Here is a 19,250-nt window from a genome sequence, read left to right on the forward strand (position 1 = left end):
TAAATCCATAGATTTCTTAGGTTGGGTTTGCACCATCTTACTTTAACTTTGACAAACGTCAAAAATCTGTCAAACTCCATACAAAAAGCGCCGGTTATCGTCACAGTTACCGTTAAAGTTAGGTGGTGCAACTCTGCCTTAGATTAGCTAGAGCCAACAGATTGATAGGCAAAAAACTTTAATATACATTTGTCAAACACTTCTACTTACCTATACGTATCAATAACAAACGATTTAAGTAATTTGAGTGTTCTAATTAACCAATTAAAATAAAATGATGCATTGGCGCTTAAAATCAATTGTCTTCTATGTAATATCATTATAAAACATAAGATAGTTACAAATTAACCACATTCCTAAATTCTTTAAATGTTTGAAGGTGATACACATTACTTGTAACCTAATTGCTTATTTGATTCTCCAATGTCTATGACGGTAAATGCAAGGTAAAATAAACTTGTAAATTAGTCAATTAAAAGCAAAATTCATTAACATTTATTTCTTTTTCGAGTACCTATGTAGGCACAAGGAAATAATCAATCTTTAAAGTACCTAAACAACGACTATCTGCACAACATTGTTAGTTAGTAATTAACCTGTATTAATTACGATTAGAATTTAATGGACAATATACAGTATGTATCCAAAACCACTTCAAAAAAATCTTCTTTGGAGAGGTTTTGGGTTTCCATTTTTCTACCTAATGTTGGTTCCGTAGAAACAATATTATGCTTTTAATTTCACACCCCATAAGTATAGAAAAGCTTCTTACTACATATAAGTTCATTCATAAGTACTTAGGCTGAGTAACTTTGACAAACGTCAAAAACCTGTCAAACTCCATACAAAAAGCAACGGTTATCGTTATAGTTACGGTCAAAGTTAGGTGACGCAACTCAGCCTTAGTATCACTGCAACCTGAAATATTGAAAACCTGAAACATTAGAGCATTGTACCCGTTGGACAAATCCTTGGGGGTAGCCTATGTCCACCAGTGGAGGTAATTTGGTTGAAACGAAACGAAACCCGTTGATTCTAAAATTTCCTGTAGGTATATTCTTTTACTTCTAAGATCAGTAATTTTAGAAGTATTTGTCATTGACATTGTTTTCATAACATTTACTTGAGTTTTTCAGTCAGCCTTGTTTAAGCGCCAAGGGTGAAACTTTTTCCTATAGGTATTTCTACTAATGATCGCCATTAACCATGAAACGGATTAATTAGCCTTACTTATTCAAAGAACAAAGTTTGTAAGTTTGACTAATTGGATCTATGTCATTACACATCTTACAGGCTAAGGTTAGTAGGTAGGCCACTGGTTGTTAGGTTCTAGGTTTGCTTTCCGCAAGGTGCAACTTTAAGAGTTACGAACACTAGCAGTTTTACCTAGAAAATGGACATTTACTATAGAATATGTACAGCAGAATTCAGCAGAGCAGATGCATGGATATTCCAGATATCATTTTACGAGTTGATCAACAAATCAACCCTTTTATTATTTTTTATTTTTTTTAACGAATTCTTAAAGTTACGAAAGTAATGTGACAGACAAGAAGTGACATAAACTACTGAATTAACGGGTTACTGAGTTACTGGGAATTTACCTTAAAGTTTATGCTTAAACGTGACTTCAAATTTATTTTTCGAGTTGTACCTTTCAAGTTATTTCCTTTTATTTGCCTCTGCAGTAAACATTCTTAATCACATTTACTTAAGTTTTTTTTGGGAACTGAGTCTGTGTTTACATGTATGCTTAGTAGATACCTACTAGGATGATTACAAACATAAAAAGTTACATTTTCTAGAAGTGAGGTGTAGCTCTATCTATTGGGAAACTACGAGTAGGTAGGTTAGGTACTAAGCAATATTTCTCTATCGAATGCTGCCAAGTTTTGCTATAGGTAAATCAAATTAAATCCGTGTCAAGCCCTAGTCTAACTAAAGTATATACCCAAGCTAAGTATGTCTACAGCATAGACCAGACATTATCTTTAGCATCGCAGACGTCTGCCGGCCCACGCGCCATCTTTGGATCCATTACCCCCCAATTAGACGACATATTCGACATGACAAAATGTCAATGTGTAGGTATTATCCTGAGAAAAAAGACAAGCAAACCTTTTAATTAGATATCAAGTTTCTAAGCATACACACAGATATAAATTCATTAGATTGCTACATTACGTAATCTACTATATAAAAATAAGTCGGGTTTTCCTCCCTGACGCTATAACTCCAGAACGCACGAACCGATTTCCACGGTTTTGCATTCGTTGGAAAGGTCTCGGGCTCCGTGAGGTTTATAGTAAAGAAAATTCAGGAAAAATTGAAAGGGTATAAAACGGGATCCACGCGTACGAAGTCGCGGGCGGCCGCTAGTTACGTATAGTTTTTGTGAAAAAAACATCACGCTTTTACGTTTTCAGTCTTCATTCCCTGACGTAAAAACCAGATTCTGTAAATAAATCTGCTTACAATTTATGTCCAATTCAATAACGCATCAAAATCGGGTTCACAGTATTCAGGGAATACTCGTTTAAGCCATTTATTGGAAAATACACCCTAATTATTGAAACTGAAATAAAAGGAAAAAACAATTTTCATCGTAATAAATCGTAACAGTGGAAAACATGTAACAGTCCTGCGAAAACTAGATGTTACACAGAAAACCTAATTAGCGCAATTAAATAAAACATTATTTTACTCTTCCATTTCCAGTTAATCCCATGGCTTTTATATGTCATCTATGATAAGGTGAACTTGCCTAAAAGCAGTCTATTTACTCAAGCCTTTGTTTTGTATGAATATTAATAAGTTTACCATAATAAAATTGAGGAGTTTGTTTTGATAAAATAAATTAAGCTGCGTGAAGCAAAATTAGTTTTTCTAAGAAGGTAAGCCTTTGAGCGATCTTTTAATAATATACCTACTTGTAATTACTAAGTCTCATTCAACTTAATTTTAAATCTTAAGGCTGAGTTGCACCACCTAACTTTGACCGTAACTTTGACGATAACCGGTGTTTAGCGGTATGGAGTTTGACAGATTTTTGACGTTTGTTAAAGTCAAAGTAAGATGGAATGTGATAACCGCCTAAGGCTGGGCTGCGCCTTAGGCGGTTATCACATTGCGCCGCGCTCCGCCGCGGAGCGCGTGATTTTCATATAAAAAATCACGCGCGCGGACACGTTGTTAGTGTGAAGTGCCGCGCGTGTTTTCTATACAAACTGAGGTACTTGCATACAATGATTAAATCTGTAGCGCGGCGCATTGTGATAACCGCCTTAAAGTCTTAACTAAAGGAATGGGAGCGGCACGGGAAGAATGACATTGACATATCATGACGTGACAGAGGATACAAATCTGAAGCATGTCTGAAGACTCGCTGACGTTTAACGTCTCAAAAACACCCTCCCGTGCCACTCCCATACCTCAGGCACTGACTGAGCTAAGCGCTACAACTAATTGTTAATTTTAATACCTAAGTGTGATAAGACTTTATAGCTTACTAGCGGCCGCCCGCGACTTCGTACGCGTGGACCCCGTTTTACCCTTAGGGGTGAAGTTTCGAGTTTTTTAGGGTTTACCCGGAAATTATTCAAACTTTTCTCGCTGTAAAAACCTAGATTTCCGCCCGCGGCTTCGCCCGCGTGGAATTTTTGTCTGTCACAGAAAAACCTTATCGCGCGCGATCCTGTTTCAAAAACCGGGATAAAAACTATCCTATGTCCTTTCCCAGGACTCAAACTATCTCTATGCCAAATTTCATCAAAATCCCTTTAGTGGTTTAGGCCTGAAAGCGTGACAGACAGACAGAGTTACTTTCGCATTTATAATATTAGTATAGAAGTATAGATTACCGTGTTAGAAAGTTTTTAAATAATGTTAATAATAAATAACAGTAGCTGAAATCATTACGCTATCTGTGCTAAAATCTCGAAGCATAAACGCGTTAAGCTCGTACGAAAGCTTTTATAGCGGACGTCGCAAGGAAGTTGAAAGCTCGTCGCTAAATCACCGCCTCCCACGACAGTTCATCACACTGCAGCAAATAGACGAGCATACCCGGGTTATTATAGTAAGCTATGCGCCCGCAATATATTAAACGATATGCTTCATGAACAGTTATTTTAGTTCTTGAAGATATATTACTAGAATTGGCGAGATATGGTCTTGAAATTCATTAAATTAAGGAATGCCTGAAAGCTGTATTGCATTTTACTTATTTATGTTTCGTTGCGCTTTGCGCTTTTTAAACCGAGTTTTTAAATAGAGATAGCTATCTGGTAGAGGTAATAAAAATTAATATTAAAGGTGTTGCATTGAGGATGAATTTTTTGCAAGAGACCAATATTTTTCTTTTCTCTTCAGTAGGTAACTATCAACAAAATAAAGACTGTTTGCGAATAGTTTAGATTTTACGATCGTGTTTTGATCGTAGGACGCGTGACATAGTCAGGCCGAAATCACGCCAGGTCACAGCTAAGAATCCAGTAAGTAATATTTTCATAATATAAATATAGATAAGTTTATTACATCAAATTGGGGCCTCCTTTGGTTTTGTTGACTAATTATTAGGTATACATAGTTTTCTTGTATACAAAGGCATTTATTATAGAGGACTTGCAATGAATTCGAAAGACGCTAAATCACCGCCCCTCACGACAGTTCGTCACGCCGAAACAAATAGGCTCCATACCCGGGTTATTATGGTTTGCAACTCGCCCGTCGGCAGTGTCGACACCAGAATATATCAAACGACGCGACTGGGAAATGTTTGGGTTATTTAGAAGCTATAAAAGTACCTACTTGTACTTGTATGGCATTAACACTCTTTTTCTTATTTGACGAACTCTACATACGCAACCTTATTGCCGAAAATACATAATATAAGCTATATGTTTTCAAATCCTCTATATATTTATGTGGTTTTGTAACTGAATCACTTAAGAAACTTTAATAGAATAGAATAACTAAATCTAAAAACTTTTGCCCTTATTTAAAAGTGGCCCTTACATGTCTTATTATTTTATCCTACTAGTGCGCATCGAGACAATTAATAATGTGGCAATTGGTATTGCTGATAAATGTATATTAAAAACTCGTATGCACTAGACGACCTTACAATAACATCAATTTGCTAATAATTCCACATGAGAAATTGTTCAAAACTAATAGATTGATCTTATTTTATTGCAATTGTGTGTACGCCAAATCTCATATCGAGGTCGACACAGATTTGCAATAAATAAAGAAACAAACGACGATCGCATAAAATAATATTACATACGACGGGATTAATAATGGAATGCGAATTGTTTGTTATATCAAAGACAAATTAAATGCGACAAGAGGTAGTTCTGGTACTGCGTCAAGTAGTTCGTAACTAGGGTTGCCAGGTGTCCAACCGTGATGGGTGGGCAACCGATGATGATAGTGAGTACCTAATCATAGTACTCACTCGTGAGCTATGACAATAATTGCACCTGTCCGGCTTTTGGTAAAATATCCGGCCAAATGAAGCACAGAGTTTTTGGACCTGGCAACCCATTAGTGACACCTAAAGCAGCCAAAAAGTTCGCTACAATTCTTGTAATAAGGTTGTGTTGCATCTGTTTTGCCACTGGGTGTCACGAACTATTTGACGTCGACTGTACTATAGGGATAATTTGTCAACAGTAGGCGGCTGGCATGTGCTCGGTTCTGTCTGGGCGACGGCTATTTCGGCGCAAACCTACGCATCGGCGTTTCGTTTCTATTTATTTGCCACATAAATTGCTAAATTATCCGCATCACTGTCTGGATATTTTTGAAGGCGTAAACAAAACGTTAGTGTATTTTTGAAAACGAAACATTTGGGTAGGTATCGAGCGATAATAAATGGCCGACTTGCTCAGCTACAGATGTTTTACGCAAGTATTATTTATGTAGCTTCGTTGATGGTTCTAATAAAAAGTTATTCGTGTTTTTCTATTTTCCTTCATTCTACTTTTTAGTGAATTAAGTGACGTAAGAAACAGAAATAATAAAATTAAAAATACGCATGTCTTTCACAATCTTCTAGTAGACACAGCATTAATGTGTTGTAACAGGAGTAACCGGGAGCTCTTTAGATCTAAGCTATCCGAAACCAATACTACAAATTCAGTGTTTGATTTTATGAAAACAATGAATCTAATCTCGATTACGGCTAGTGTGTAAAAATTAAACATCTCAGCTTTCAATCACCTTTCTCTGCACTAAGACCTTTCTCGTATTACTGGCTTGTTATAAATCTTTAGCGTGTATTTTGTCAACAGCGCCGCGTAACCTACGAATGTGGCAAAAGAAACGAGCCGTTCGGTTTTCATAGTAAACAGTCGGGCCGTGTGAAGAACGTTCTTTCCCAGAAGCACAAAGCACATTGTTCACGACTGAAATAGTTCAAAGCGGTTCATTCTAGCACGAGACGTTACAGTTGCTTCCTTAACCGAATAGTCACAGAGAACGGTTATTTATCATCTTGGAAGATAACGAAGCTTACGCGTTGAATCACTCTTGAATGTAGCGCAACAGGTACTTTGTCTCTTTTAAATAAAGGCCTTTGAGGTATATGCTATAGTAATTAATAAATGGTAACTAATAAGCTTACACATAATTATCATCTTTCCTTTGATCGTATTACACAACTATGAAGTACAGACTTTGTTTGTTTAATTTTTAATACGTCTACTTTACGACTTAGATAACGGGCATATTTACTTGCTACGAAATTCGTAGCATTTTTTTAGATTGGAACATTATTATTCAGGTATCTAAAAGATAAGTACCTTGAGACTAAATAAGTAAGTAACACCCGTAGTAAGATTGTTGATAGTATAAGGATATTTATTTACTGTAGGTACCGTGAACCATACGTGAGCACTTCTCTTTTCTGACACGCGACACATTCTCAGTAGAGCTATTTACAAATAAATAATAGCAACTAAAAACCTTCCCTTCGTACTCAGTCAGCGTAAAAATAAAATAGAATAGACATCCGATAGTCTTCGATAAAGATTTTTCAATTTCAATTTTCTAAATCAATTTTTCTTCGAAACTGTAGCAGTAAACTCAATGTTTATTTTCTTAAGGATTCTTGGAAAAGTCGCTATGTAGTTCACAACCCTTATTAAGCGCGATACCTACTTGAAAAATGTTTTCTTATAAATTGAATTTAAACATCTTCAAAGGTTTCACAATCCACTAGTATTATTATTATCAGTGATAATACCTACTTATTAAATAAATTGTGGCATTAGTTTCGTGAGTGTGGAAAACATTTACTTTATTTTTCGCTCACTTCAAGGTTCACATTAGGTATACATATATGTAAAATGTTTCTGAAATATTGCACCTGGTCTTCTTCTGATGAACTTGGTGTCAGACTTCAAGATCCACTACATTCCTTTAAAAAAAATCAAGTTATTTCAAACCTTTTATTATCCTAACCAAATTAGGAATAATTGAACCCAAGATTGAGTTAGTCCAATTTTAAAAGTAATTTAAAAAAAAAACGGATTAAACAATAAAATTCTAATTTACAATAAAATAATATTTTCATTTTGAATTCCTCGAATCATACTTGAACTAATTAATAGAGCATTAAATTGCTAGTCTGTATCTCTACTAACTAATAATTTAAAATAATATTTTAAAAGAGGCTCTTCAAAACGCGGACGCGTTGTTAATAGTCTAATTAGAAGGTTGTTTGTAATTTAGATAATCAATAAGTTACGTTCTACGATATTTTTGGTTATTTCGATCTACGAATCTGCTATTTTTATCTACGAAATCGCTTCATTAATATTTGGGTACCTTTTTAGAGTTAGCTTAATTTTTTTGTAATCAATGCACAGCACATCATCTTTATTGAAATAAAGCTCCTATTACAATCACACTAGGATACCCCAATATTTAGATTGATGACGTATAAAGCATCTGTGGGCCAGCCAGTGTGACACAATCTTGAGCTATTGACGGCTAAAACTACTCCACATCATTTTAGGTAAAATATACTCGTAGCATGTCATCATTTTAGTTGAAATGCGGTAACTAAATATGAGTACAATGACACAAGATACCACCAGCGTTAAGCTTGATATGCCCCCATTCATAAAGCATCTGTGGGCCGGCCAGCGTGACACAATCCTGAGCTATTGACGGCTAAAACTGCTCTCGTCCCCATAAATCAGCTGATGTGACCACGACGGGGAATACATATTTTTTGTGGCATATTACAACGACATTAGATATTGCCAGTATTAAGTTTGATGTGCCCCCATTTGTTAAGCATCTGTGAGCCGGCCAGCGTGACACAATCCTGAGCTATTGACGGCTAAAACTGCTCTCGCCCCCATAAATCAGCCGACGTGACCACGACGGGGAATGCGACACTCATTACTAGTTATTTTAATTAGGACAACGCACTGGCGAATAGAAATGCGTACGCGCAACAGGGATGTTCCTGTTCATTAATTATTGTAAAATAGAAGTCGTGAGAGTTTGCACGGGAACGAATAATAGTTAATTATAAAAGTAGCTCATTTTGTGAAAACAGGCTTTTAAAAAGCGCTTTTGCACGTCCTTGTATTACTTAAACCCTACTCCCACTGTTGGGCCAATAAGTAGCCCAGTGCTGAGAAGAAGCAGCGCAATAAACTCAGTCAAAACTCAAAAAAATTAAATGTGCCACTATGAGTGATATAGGTATCTTTGTCTTGTTTTAATATACCACATACAAATAAATTTCAAAACATGGTAGCCATACCATTTTTGAAAGCTCAAACATTTTTAAAATAACTCTTCCCAAAAATCCGCTGTAGTTTATCATTTTCAGTTCAAACGAATTAACTGGTCCAAACTGAATCCTAAAGCATCAGTTTTGTTTTTTATTGGCTTATTATAAACATGCCAGTGCGCAGAGCTGGCAGCGCTGCGGCGCATAATCCTGCAAATGTCACGTCAGCAGCGCCGGGAGAGGGCTCAGCGCTAATTAATAGTTCTATTGTTGTGTACATTAATACTAGGAGGCCGAGAGTACCAGCGGATAGTAAAATTAGATGTCTCTACCAGTGCTGTTTAATATTATCCATCGACTCTCTGTGATCATTGGAAAATTAGAAGTGCAAAAAGTACCATCACTCCCAAAAAAACAAAGCCTCAGGGACCCCATTGTTTCATGTATTTAGACATTCTTGTCCAGAAAAAAAAACATGTCAAATGATACCAGTGAGATTTAGCACCGGTAATACTCTACCAAATGTTGATTTTTAAATCGCCTTCTACCATAGCACAGAACTTGACATTCTAAGGCTCAATAACATGCAAGTTCCAGAACTTAGCTGTAGAACTATCTTGAATTTAAATAAACATAAAATAAATCACTATACCTAACACCAAGAACCCTAAGAGCCCATTTTAAACGTCAAGCCAATAGTTGTGAGTGAGGACTATAGTCGTTTTCACGTAAGCCGTAAGATGATCCGTATGACACTTCAAGGTTATCCATTTTACGCATACTACGTAATGCAGAATATTTTTGAAAAAATATTTGTATTTTATTAGCAATATAATAAAAATAAATTAACTACTTGTCTTGAAATATATATTAAAATCTGAGTCTATTGATTATAATTTAATTAAATACGATGTAAAAATATTTTTTATTTAATGTACGCAATGTGTGAAACGGAATAGATTTAGTGCTGGGGTATTTCTTTTGTATGATAAAATCGATTATTTCCGCGGTTCATTAATCAATTGCAGTGAATACTTAGTTATTAAAAACATCACAAAAATCAACTATATTTTTCGATTATTGATTTTAATAAACGCATTGATAATAAATTAATAGTTTTTAATTTAAAGAAACAGAACCAGTACTTTTTAGGAATCGTTTTTTTTAACACGAACCATGAAATTTGAATATTATCAATAAAAAATTGTAACAATAATATTTGTAATTAAAAAAAACATGTTTTTTGTTAAATAACACCTACACAAAATATTTCTCTAAAAGTAGGTTTTACTAACTCTTCGAAAAAAATCGATAGATAAATCGCTATGGTTTAGTTATGTGACATCTCTATATCTTTCAAACTCGAAACGTCATACGGATCATCTTAGGTGAAAAAGACTATAAGAGCACTAATTTCTGTCAGTTGTAATAACCAGATATTAGCTGTAACACATGCACCAAAGTGCACTGCACATAGCTGCCGATGCCAAAATATTTCTACCGAGCGTCATCCTTCACTGTTTTCAAAGGGAGAAATGCCGCTCCGCCTACAGTCTGTTTAATTAATGAACGTAGCAAGTTTGAAATGACTTGTTGATGCATTGATTTAGCTATTACTATGCGAAACAATTATTATTAGGATATAGCTACGTTAGATAAGGGCTGTGCATGTCTAGGATCAACGTAGTGATAACTATTACTGAAGATATCACTGAATATCGGTATCAAAATCGCGTATCTCAGCAACTGCATCGATGATGAATTAAGTTCGTGACGTGTGGACTAAAAAGGGTTTGTTTTAACAAGCTTTAGCTTACAAAAATTCTCATCATCAAAATCCGACGTCTCGTCGGCAGCAATTTTTGTAAGCTCTCTCCATGCAGTAATTAAGCCAACGTCCTGTTTTTTCGCAGTGTGGAAATTCAATCACTGCATAGCCTTTCCAAGTTAATAGGCTTTATGAACTGTTCCTGTTTTCAGAAACCACGTCATAGATGCCAGCTGAAATGATTTACACAGCATAATATATAAAATCCATTTTTTAACGTAGCAGGGTCATTCCACCGGCCAAGAAAATCACGTGTCCGGGGCCAAAAAGTACCCGAATATCATATTATTTTAGTAACAAATATTTTTATCTAATAGTATAACTTTGGTTCTTGTTGTTAAACCACAGAGATAGTTAATAATAGTTAATTAAGTAATTTAAAAAAAATCGTAAGTCGTCAAAAATTGATTACCACGACGTGTCCGCGCTCCCGATTTCANTTCTACACATAATAACTGTTTTGTTGTAATGCAAAACAGTTCTATTATTACACACGAATTTTAGAAAATAAAAACAAAACTGCTAACACGACGGTTCATATTCCCGCCAAGAAGTTCCACTGTCAAGTCATTGGCATTTTAGTTTTGATTCCATCTCCATCTACGTTCTCCATTTTTCATCATCACAGCACAGGGTAATAGGACACACTACTTTGTTTGCAAGACCTACTACCCTACATCCTAATAGGGCAGTAGGACAAGCATGGACAAGCGTTGATCCACAGAGCACATAATAGGGTTGATCACTGTTGGTTGATCATCATCATCAAGCGTCGAGCAAATAAACCACAAAATAAACAAACAATTTTTGGTCAAGTACTAAATCGTGTACTAATTTATTATAATACATTCTGGGAATCACCATCATCACGATAAAAGTTGCATGAAATTATCAGACCTCAGAGAGGAAATAATGACAAACAATAGAACTGCTCTTATCAACAAATTGACCGAGCAAACTTATCTATTGTAAAGTAGGACAAAGAAGTCCCACAGTGAGTAGCTGTTTAATTCTATTGATTATTCTTATTATTTTGAGCATGGGGCGGTTGAAAATTATGTTAAATTATCACCATTGTTCTGAAACTTGTATTGTTCTAATAATAATTATTTACTGAAACTGAAACTCGTATTATTCCAATAATATTTTAGCTGCTGAACGGATGTAAGATGCAGCCCTTGACATGTGCCCTACTTAAAATTATTGCAACACAATTTAATTGATTAAAAGCGCAGTGCTGCACAATAACTTGTTCAGTTTGTGTTTGATCATGTTTGATGTTCTTCGGCTTCCCTCACGCTCCAGTTTGTGCTCCAGTGCTCAGTGTGTCCCAAGCACGTCCCAAGTTTGAATTACGCGCTGTGTCGTATTTCTTTGACAGAAGTCAAAATCCTGCCTGACAGAGACAGATGTTGGACAGCTGATTGCGGGAAGTAAACAAACGATTTCTTAGATTAAAATATGAATAATTGTGTTAATTGACTGTTTAATAAATTTATTTGTAAATGTGCATGCGTTATTAGTGCATCGAACTTAGCTACTGAATATTTTACATTGGAACAATGAGTTATATTTGGAAAGAAGATGAACTAACCTGCAAACCATTAGATACGTACAGTGAAATTTCGATGTTCTTGGAAAACCCTCCTCCTTGGCGAACTTTGTGTAAAGAGATACAACCGCACAGCAAGCGGTTGATAAGGAATGTGGATATCAAGAGTGATGTACGGAAGGACGTGAGTAGAGTATTCCAGGATGGACCGGAAACATTCTGTCATTTTGATCCGGACGCGGAAGAAGTCGAAAGGCACGACGAGTCAAGTTTGCCAAAAACACTTGTTTGCCACGACATGGCAAACGGATATCATGATGATAGGTATAAAATAAACCTAAATAAATTTTAATATTAATAATGTAATGTATTAATAATACATTTAACTTTTTCACAACAATAAAAAAGTATTTATGTTGGCTTAACGTTGGTACTTACTACTTTCCATGTTATTAGGAAGCTTGCACACGATCCGATAATCCGAAAAAATTACGTGCGCGTTGATAACTATTGTAGTACCTATAAAAATTAAGTTTTAAGAAGCGTTTTACTTTTTATTGGCAAGAGATTTGTTTTTATTTTGATTTTATGTATTTTTTAGCATCATCGATGGCACGGGTCGTTATGATGCGTATACATTTTACAACTGGGCCGGCATAGATATATTTTGTTACTTCAGTCATCACTTGGTCACAATTCCTCCCTTGGGATGGATCAATGTGGGTCACGCGCACGGCGTCAAAGTGATTGGTAGGTATGTTTTTGTAGGTAGATTTCCACTGGGTGTTCATTCTTATTAACGATGTTTACAAACATTTTAATTCAGATTTAATGATCGTGCCTTTCGTTCACACGTACGCAGTACGCACTCTACGCACACACAGAATAAAGACGTTCACATAATAAGTAAAATGATAATTTAATAAAATTGTTATACAAGTTAAAGGTCTAAAAAAACAAAACAAACAGAAGTTTTAAGATAAAATTAAAACCATCTTACTTGGCGTCTTTTCACCACAATAATGCTGGTCCTTTCCAATTTATCGCCCATGACCAGTAAGGCGCTCGGAGGCGCGGTGATGATCAATTTTTGCACTGGCAAAGTGGATATCTACCTACCCATGTATTGAGTGCAATTTGAATGTTTTTTCAATTGTGAACGAGTTAATTATAATTAGTTAATTGTAATTATTTTTACAGGCACACTTATTACTGAATGGTCTGATGGTATAGAATTCTGGGATCAAGTACTTGCTTCTGAATCAGAGTATAAAAACTTCGCAAGTACATTAGTAGCTATTGCTAAAACACTTAAATTTGATGGTTGGCTGCTAAATGTTGAAAACAAGGTTTGTAACTGATGGGTTACCATTGTTAAAATATCGAAAGCATTCATAACACCTAACTACTTTAGTAGGTAATTATCTGTAATATAAAAAAGAATCGCAAAATGTGTTGGTAAGCACTTAAATCAACAACGCCTGGACCAATTTTACCAATTCTTTTTTTTAATGTTCGTTGAAATCCAAGAATGGTTTTTACGGCGAGAAAAGTTCGAATAATTTCCGGAAAACCCCTAAAAAAACTCGAACTGCACCCCTAAGGGGATAAAACGGGATCCACGCTTAAGATGTCGCGGGCGGCCGCTAGTTTGAAATAAAAATTTCACTAAACTCTTGCATTGTTTAAAAAAATACGTAACTTGAAAATTATCATTTCAGATAGCGAAGCCCGACATTCTGCTGGAGTTTGTGAAGCACCTGCATACAATTTTACATCAAGAATTAACAGACCCAGTGCTGATTTGGTATGATAGCGTTACTATCGAAGGTCACCTCAACTGGCAAAATGCCCTCAATCACAAAAACAGGTAAAAATTATCTTTATTTATTATAATATTTTTGATGCTCCTAATCATTATATACAGGGTGTTAGGTAAATGGGTATATGAGCCGACACTAGCCCATGTTAACATGGGCATATAAATGGTATGGTGAAGTCAGAAAATTGATATCTTCATTTTAATTATTTAAATTTTCATACAAATCGGATTTTATAAAATTTATTTTGTATGAAAATAAAAAAAAATAATAGTACGAGAGCCCACGACCAAAACCATGTGTCATAGCAATACGGCAAAAACCCTATAAAATCGTTAGATTGTATGATTCTGAACCCGACTAGGTGTGTAGTAACGGTCGAAAGTGTAGCAACTGAGTGGGAGGCCATTTCTGCTGTGTCAAAAAAAAAGACAGTCGGTATTATAGCAATACGTCTGATAGTGAAAATGTACATAGATTTTATAATTGTATTACGAAAAAGTTTGTTTTCAGACATTTTGCTGAATACGGATAATTATTTTTTTAACTTTTCGTATTGCTGCCATGATTACCAAAAACCTGTTTTCAGACACTTTAAGTGTATCAAAAAGTTGTATGATAGTTCTACACATAATAACTGTTTTGTTGTAATGCAAAACAGTTCTATTTTTAGCACTTGAAGATGCCAATATTTTACCTATCTTTTGATTTGAATTTAATTAGTTTGTTTTTACTTAAAAACCTTTCTCACTCTAAAAACTGAGTCACCAGCTTCCTGCTTAGAAAGTCTCCACAGTCTGTATGGATTTTAATAACATAATTACACATCAAAATATTATATAGGAGTAGATAACGCGGACAAATTCGCGGGCTTAAGCTAGTCTACAGAAACCCAGTTCCTCATTGACAGAAAAACCGATACGTTACCCCGATTTTTTTTAAATCTACAATATAAAATAAAACCTTGCTGCGTTGACTTAAGAAGCATTATACAAATACAAATTGAGTGTAAATATTTTTTTCTTTTGCTCCTAGATTTAAAGGTGAAAGCAATCCCGAACTTCGGTGGCGAACTGTACAAACCCATTCATAATTTCCTATCCATTGAACTTTGAAACGAAAGCCTTAGGAGGTCGAATAACTCCTCCATACTTCGCTGTAAGAATAGGCCTTTGAAAGTTCAAAGAAAAAGCTCTTGAGGATTTTATCTTTTGCGATTAAAATAGAGGCAGTGAAAATCATTTAATGAAATAGGTACATAAAAATCTACAATTTCTAAAAAGCGAAAGGTCACTCATTGACTGACTCACTCATCACAAAATCTCAGAAACTACAAATACTAGAAGTCTCAAAGCATGGAGATTCCTTTTAGAATGTAGGTGCCGATAAGACGGGATTTTTCAAATTCAACTCCTAAGTCGCGGGCAGCCGCTAGTAATTTATAAAGGTAAAACTACGCCATTGTCTCTTAATCACATAGCTTTTTTGTATGGATCTTTACATAATTGTGTGCTCTACCTTCAGCCTGATCTTATCTTTCCATGAAGTAAGATGCAGACAAAAATCTACCCTGGTTCAGTTAAAAAAAATGTTCGTCATCGGTTAGCTGCTTCCTTGACATTGCATATCCCTCAGTCATTTACAAATCAACCGCTATGCGTAGACATGCTCAATTAAACCAAACGTAATATGTTAATGTGCGTCCACACCGGGTGCATGGGCTCGCGAGGCGCGCTTGACATCCTGCTCACTCAAGAGCAGAGTGAGCAGGATATCGAGTGTGGACGAAACTTTAGAATATAATATACAGTGTGAGTCACGTTAAAGTGTACATATGAAAATAGATAAAACTAGACCTATTTTTATCGACAAAAAAGAGGTCAAAAAATTTTGAGATTTTTTTTTATTTTTTTATAGAATTTTTTTTCTTCCAATTACTTATTGTAAAGAAAACGTAATAACTTTTAAACTAAGCGGTATATCCTAATAAAATAAAAACAGTAANGAGAGTATGGCCAGCGCTAATAATTCATTTGCGCTTCATTTCCAGTTCCACTTCGATTTAATTTCATTCCGTTCCAGCAGCAGCAGCTTAAATACAAAATTGTGCATCAAATAACGTTTTGTTTTGAAGTTTTGTATCAATAGTGTTAATGGTTGTGCGCTAAGTTCTTTATGCATTGGTAAGTGAGTAAATTATTTTTTAAATCCACTGTTTTAAGAAGGTGAAACTCAGATCGTTTGATAAATTTAATTTTGTGTATAGGATAATGGAAGAACGACGCAGGTGCACTACAGTGCGGCAGTTAGAAGTCATAATAGAATTTTTGGAAGGCAATCGAGACCTTGCTCTTGGCCGGGCGAGGTCCAAGGAAGCAAGGGAAGTTGCTGCCCGACTGTGGCAAGAGTGCGCCGAAGTGCTGAATTCTTTGGGGCCTGCGAGAACAGGAAAGGAGTGGTCAAGGGTGTGTATAGTAGGCCAAATTCTTAGATTAATAAAGCGACAAATTATAATACATTTGTGTGTTGCATTATTTATACTGAAATGAAAATTGAAATATTTCAGGTATGGAATGATCAAACAACAAAAGTCAGAGCAAAACTTTTTAAAATTAATGCAAGTCAAACAGCCACTGGAGAGGGACCTAGCAGTGCACCCACACTGACCCCTCTAGAGGAAAAAGTAGCCAATATAATAGGCAGACCCCTGCCTAAGGTGGCTAAAAATCACTCCATCGTGAGTAATGTTGATACCTAATACTTCTAATATAATTATTTTACTTCTTTTAATCATTTCTTTTTAAGCTTTATTTATTGTACTTCCTACCTATTTCAGGATGATGACATTATAGAAAATGAGGAGGTGATAGAAATTGAATTTGGAGAAAATGAAAGTTCACCTTCGTCAATGTTAGTATCACAGATTCAGTTGGACATTAAATAAAATATATACTTTTATGCAAAACAAGGCACATATTTGACTGCGCCACACATGATGTTAAGTGAGATTGAAATACTATGTTTATTCATTTTCAGCGATCACTCATATTATCAAGATCCTTTAAAAGAGGCACCTGCGGCAGATGAAGATCTTAGTGAATATTCGCCTCAGGAAATACCAGACTCGCCAGTGTCAGGTATGCAGTAGGTATTTATTATACAGGGTATGGTATTGAAAAACAACAGCCATCTCAGGGGTGGTAGTACATCATCATCATTTCAGCCGTAGGACGTCCACTGCTGAACATAGGCCTCCCCTAATGCTTTCCACGTTGATCGATTGGTAGCGGCCTGCATCCAGCACTTTCCTGCTACCTTTACGATGTCGTCGATCCACCTTATAGGTGGACGTCCCACGCTGCATTTTCCGGTACGCGGCCTCCATTCCAGAACCTTGCTGCCTCATCGGCCGTCAGTTCTGCGTACTATGTGCCCTGCCCATTGCCACTTCAGCTTGCACACATGAAAGGTAGTACACATGAAAGTAATCACAAGTATTAAGAGCCATTTTACATTTTTGTGCGAATTTCTAAGATTTTGGAAGCATGAATTACTATCTTAAGCAACACCCAGAGATTATTTAATAACTGCGAAAGATAGGTCAATCCTTGGTGTTGACCATTAATGAAACGGATTTACTAAAACTCTTTTGCTTAATTCACAGTGCCCCATCTCCCACATTCTACACATAATAACTGTTTTGTTGTAATGCAAAACAGTTCTATTTTTGATCGGTGTCAAATCGGAGTTTTTGGTGCGGGGTACGCGGGTGTTGCTCGCGGCGTGAAGGTCAAACGCCCAAGGTCATTGAGGACTCTAATCGCCTTGACATGGTATAACAAATGCTAATTAGTGGTTTTCTCGACAATTTTCAATTATCATCAATAAATTCTTTTAAAGCAGTGGTTCTTAACCTTTAAGTCATGAGGGACCATTTTACCAAATTCCTGTCTTGTCAGGGACCACCTCATAATCGTTCAAAATCAGTTTGACTGCAAAAATCTGTTAAAAGTAGTTTTAACCAAAGTGTGCAAGTACACTTCGTGGACCACTTGGAATGTCTCCAGGGACCACCAGTGGTCCGCGGACCACTGGTTAAGAACCAACTGTTTTAAAGACTAGCGAACCGCACGGGCGCCCAGCTTCCACCGCACCGACTCCAAAATATCAATCATGATCATAAAAAGTTGTCCTACCTAATTCAAATTCAAATTCAAATCTTTATTGCGTACTAAGTGACAATTTTTGTAATGGTGGAAATTACATACACATGGGCTTAAGACTTAGTGACCTAGGNTTGATTCTTTTAATTGTTTTAATATAAGGTGTGATGCTAAGGTAAAGCACGCATGTTGGACCCCAAAAAAGTCAGCCCGGCGGGTCTGTAAGGTGACCCATAATCTCAGTGGATGTCTGGTATCTGCCCGGGCCGCGATGCAGAGGCCCGGCAAGAAAGACCTGAAAGCCCGAGAGCGATCCATAGACTGAGCTGCGAACGAATGTCGCAAGTTACTTAGGACCACAGATATGGACATTAACTCGGGGGCTCCGTTTCATTGGGCTCCGGTGGACACCGTCGGGTGTCAGTGGGTAGGCACCAACTCAGGGGCGCGCGAGTCCCATCTACCCACAAAAACCCTGGCATAGAGGCGCGTCAATTGCATTTGATAGTGCAACACTGAGTACAGTCGTACCTGTGTTAAATTAATAGCCTAACTTTATGTATCAGGATCTCTAATCCATATCTGTGATCAGGATTAAGGATTACGGGCTAATTTGATATTTTCCTAAATTAACGAAAAAATATTATTATAGGTAACCTGGTTTAAATAAATTAAATGAAACCATCAATCGAGCTAGTAGGATTTATTTTATTATTCATCAATAATCAAATTCAGAACTTGAATATTCAACTGCAATGGTTGCTCATGAACGCTTCAAACTCGGTACTTCTTTCCCAATTCCATAAAATTCAACACTTGGAAAGTGACAATTTTTTTTAAAATAGGTAGTTGAAACAAACCACAGCTAATTTTAATGGACTGTACCTACTATGCGATAAACATGTCAGTCAATTTGACAATCTTTGTCGGAAACATTATTCAATGAAAATATTATCCGAACCCTTAGTATTTCTCTTCGACAAATATTTTAACACATTGTGAACCACTTTTCTTTCACGACTATAAAAAGATTTTAGCAATTTAATTCACAAAATCAATTGTAAAGTAAAGACATCACTATTTGCATTTCTGAACTGTCATTGTCTATGATTGATTTGTCTATGCCTGT

General features: G+C 36.0%; 2 protein-coding genes across 3 annotated transcripts; both read left to right on the plus strand.

The window, feature by feature from the left end:
• The first annotated feature begins 11,032 nt into the window (after positions 1 to 11,032).
• LOC114350493 (cytosolic endo-beta-N-acetylglucosaminidase) lies at positions 11,033 to 14,012 on the plus strand. The gene is made up of 4 exons (XM_028301320.1): positions 11,033 to 12,462; positions 12,740 to 12,888; positions 13,339 to 13,487; positions 13,860 to 14,012. Exons 1-4 carry the CDS (start codon positions 12,149 to 12,151, stop codon positions 14,010 to 14,012), a joined length of 765 nt encoding a protein of 254 aa, XP_028157121.1. The 5' UTR covers positions 11,033 to 12,148.
• A 1,957-nt stretch (positions 14,013 to 15,969) lies between these two features.
• Positions 15,970 to 17,143, plus strand: LOC114350519 (uncharacterized). Of its 2 annotated transcripts, none has more exons than XM_028301355.1 (5): positions 15,970 to 16,141; positions 16,225 to 16,423; positions 16,525 to 16,695; positions 16,795 to 16,868; positions 16,995 to 17,143. In XM_028301355.1, the coding sequence occupies exons 1-5, from the start codon at positions 16,134 to 16,136 to the stop codon at positions 17,104 to 17,106; spliced, it is 564 nt and encodes a 187-aa protein (XP_028157156.1). In that variant the 5' UTR covers positions 15,970 to 16,133; the 3' UTR covers positions 17,107 to 17,143. The 2 variants fall into 2 exon arrangements, with proteins under 2 accessions (XP_028157156.1, XP_028157158.1); XM_028301357.1 differs by having other exon boundaries at positions 15,970 to 16,145; positions 16,995 to 17,138.
• The last annotated feature ends 2,107 nt before the right edge of the window (positions 17,144 to 19,250 follow it).

Source organism: Ostrinia furnacalis, unplaced genomic scaffold (genome assembly GCF_004193835.3).
Source record: "Ostrinia furnacalis isolate ACB-3 unplaced genomic scaffold, ASM419383v2 OfSCF0912, whole genome shotgun sequence".
Taxonomy (NCBI): Eukaryota; Metazoa; Arthropoda; class Insecta; order Lepidoptera; family Crambidae; genus Ostrinia; species Ostrinia furnacalis.

Excerpts from the sequence above, each read along its gene's own strand:
- LOC114350519 (XM_028301355.1), top strand. Across the intron at positions 16,696-16,794 it reads TGGCTAAAAATCACTCCATC|GATGATGACATTATAGAAAA; the intron begins GTGAGTAATGTT and ends TACCTATTTCAG. Across the intron at positions 16,869-16,994 it reads GAAAGTTCACCTTCGTCAAT|CGATCACTCATATTATCAAG; the intron begins GTTAGTATCACA and ends ATTCATTTTCAG.
- LOC114350493 (XM_028301320.1), top strand. The coding sequence starts at position 12,149 with ATGAGTTATATTTGGAAAGAAGATGAACTAACCTGCAAACCATTAGAT. Across the intron at positions 12,463-12,739 it reads AACGGATATCATGATGATAG|CATCATCGATGGCACGGGTC; the intron begins GTATAAAATAAA and ends TGTATTTTTTAG. Across the intron at positions 13,488-13,859 it reads TGCTAAATGTTGAAAACAAG|ATAGCGAAGCCCGACATTCT; the intron begins GTTTGTAACTGA and ends TTATCATTTCAG.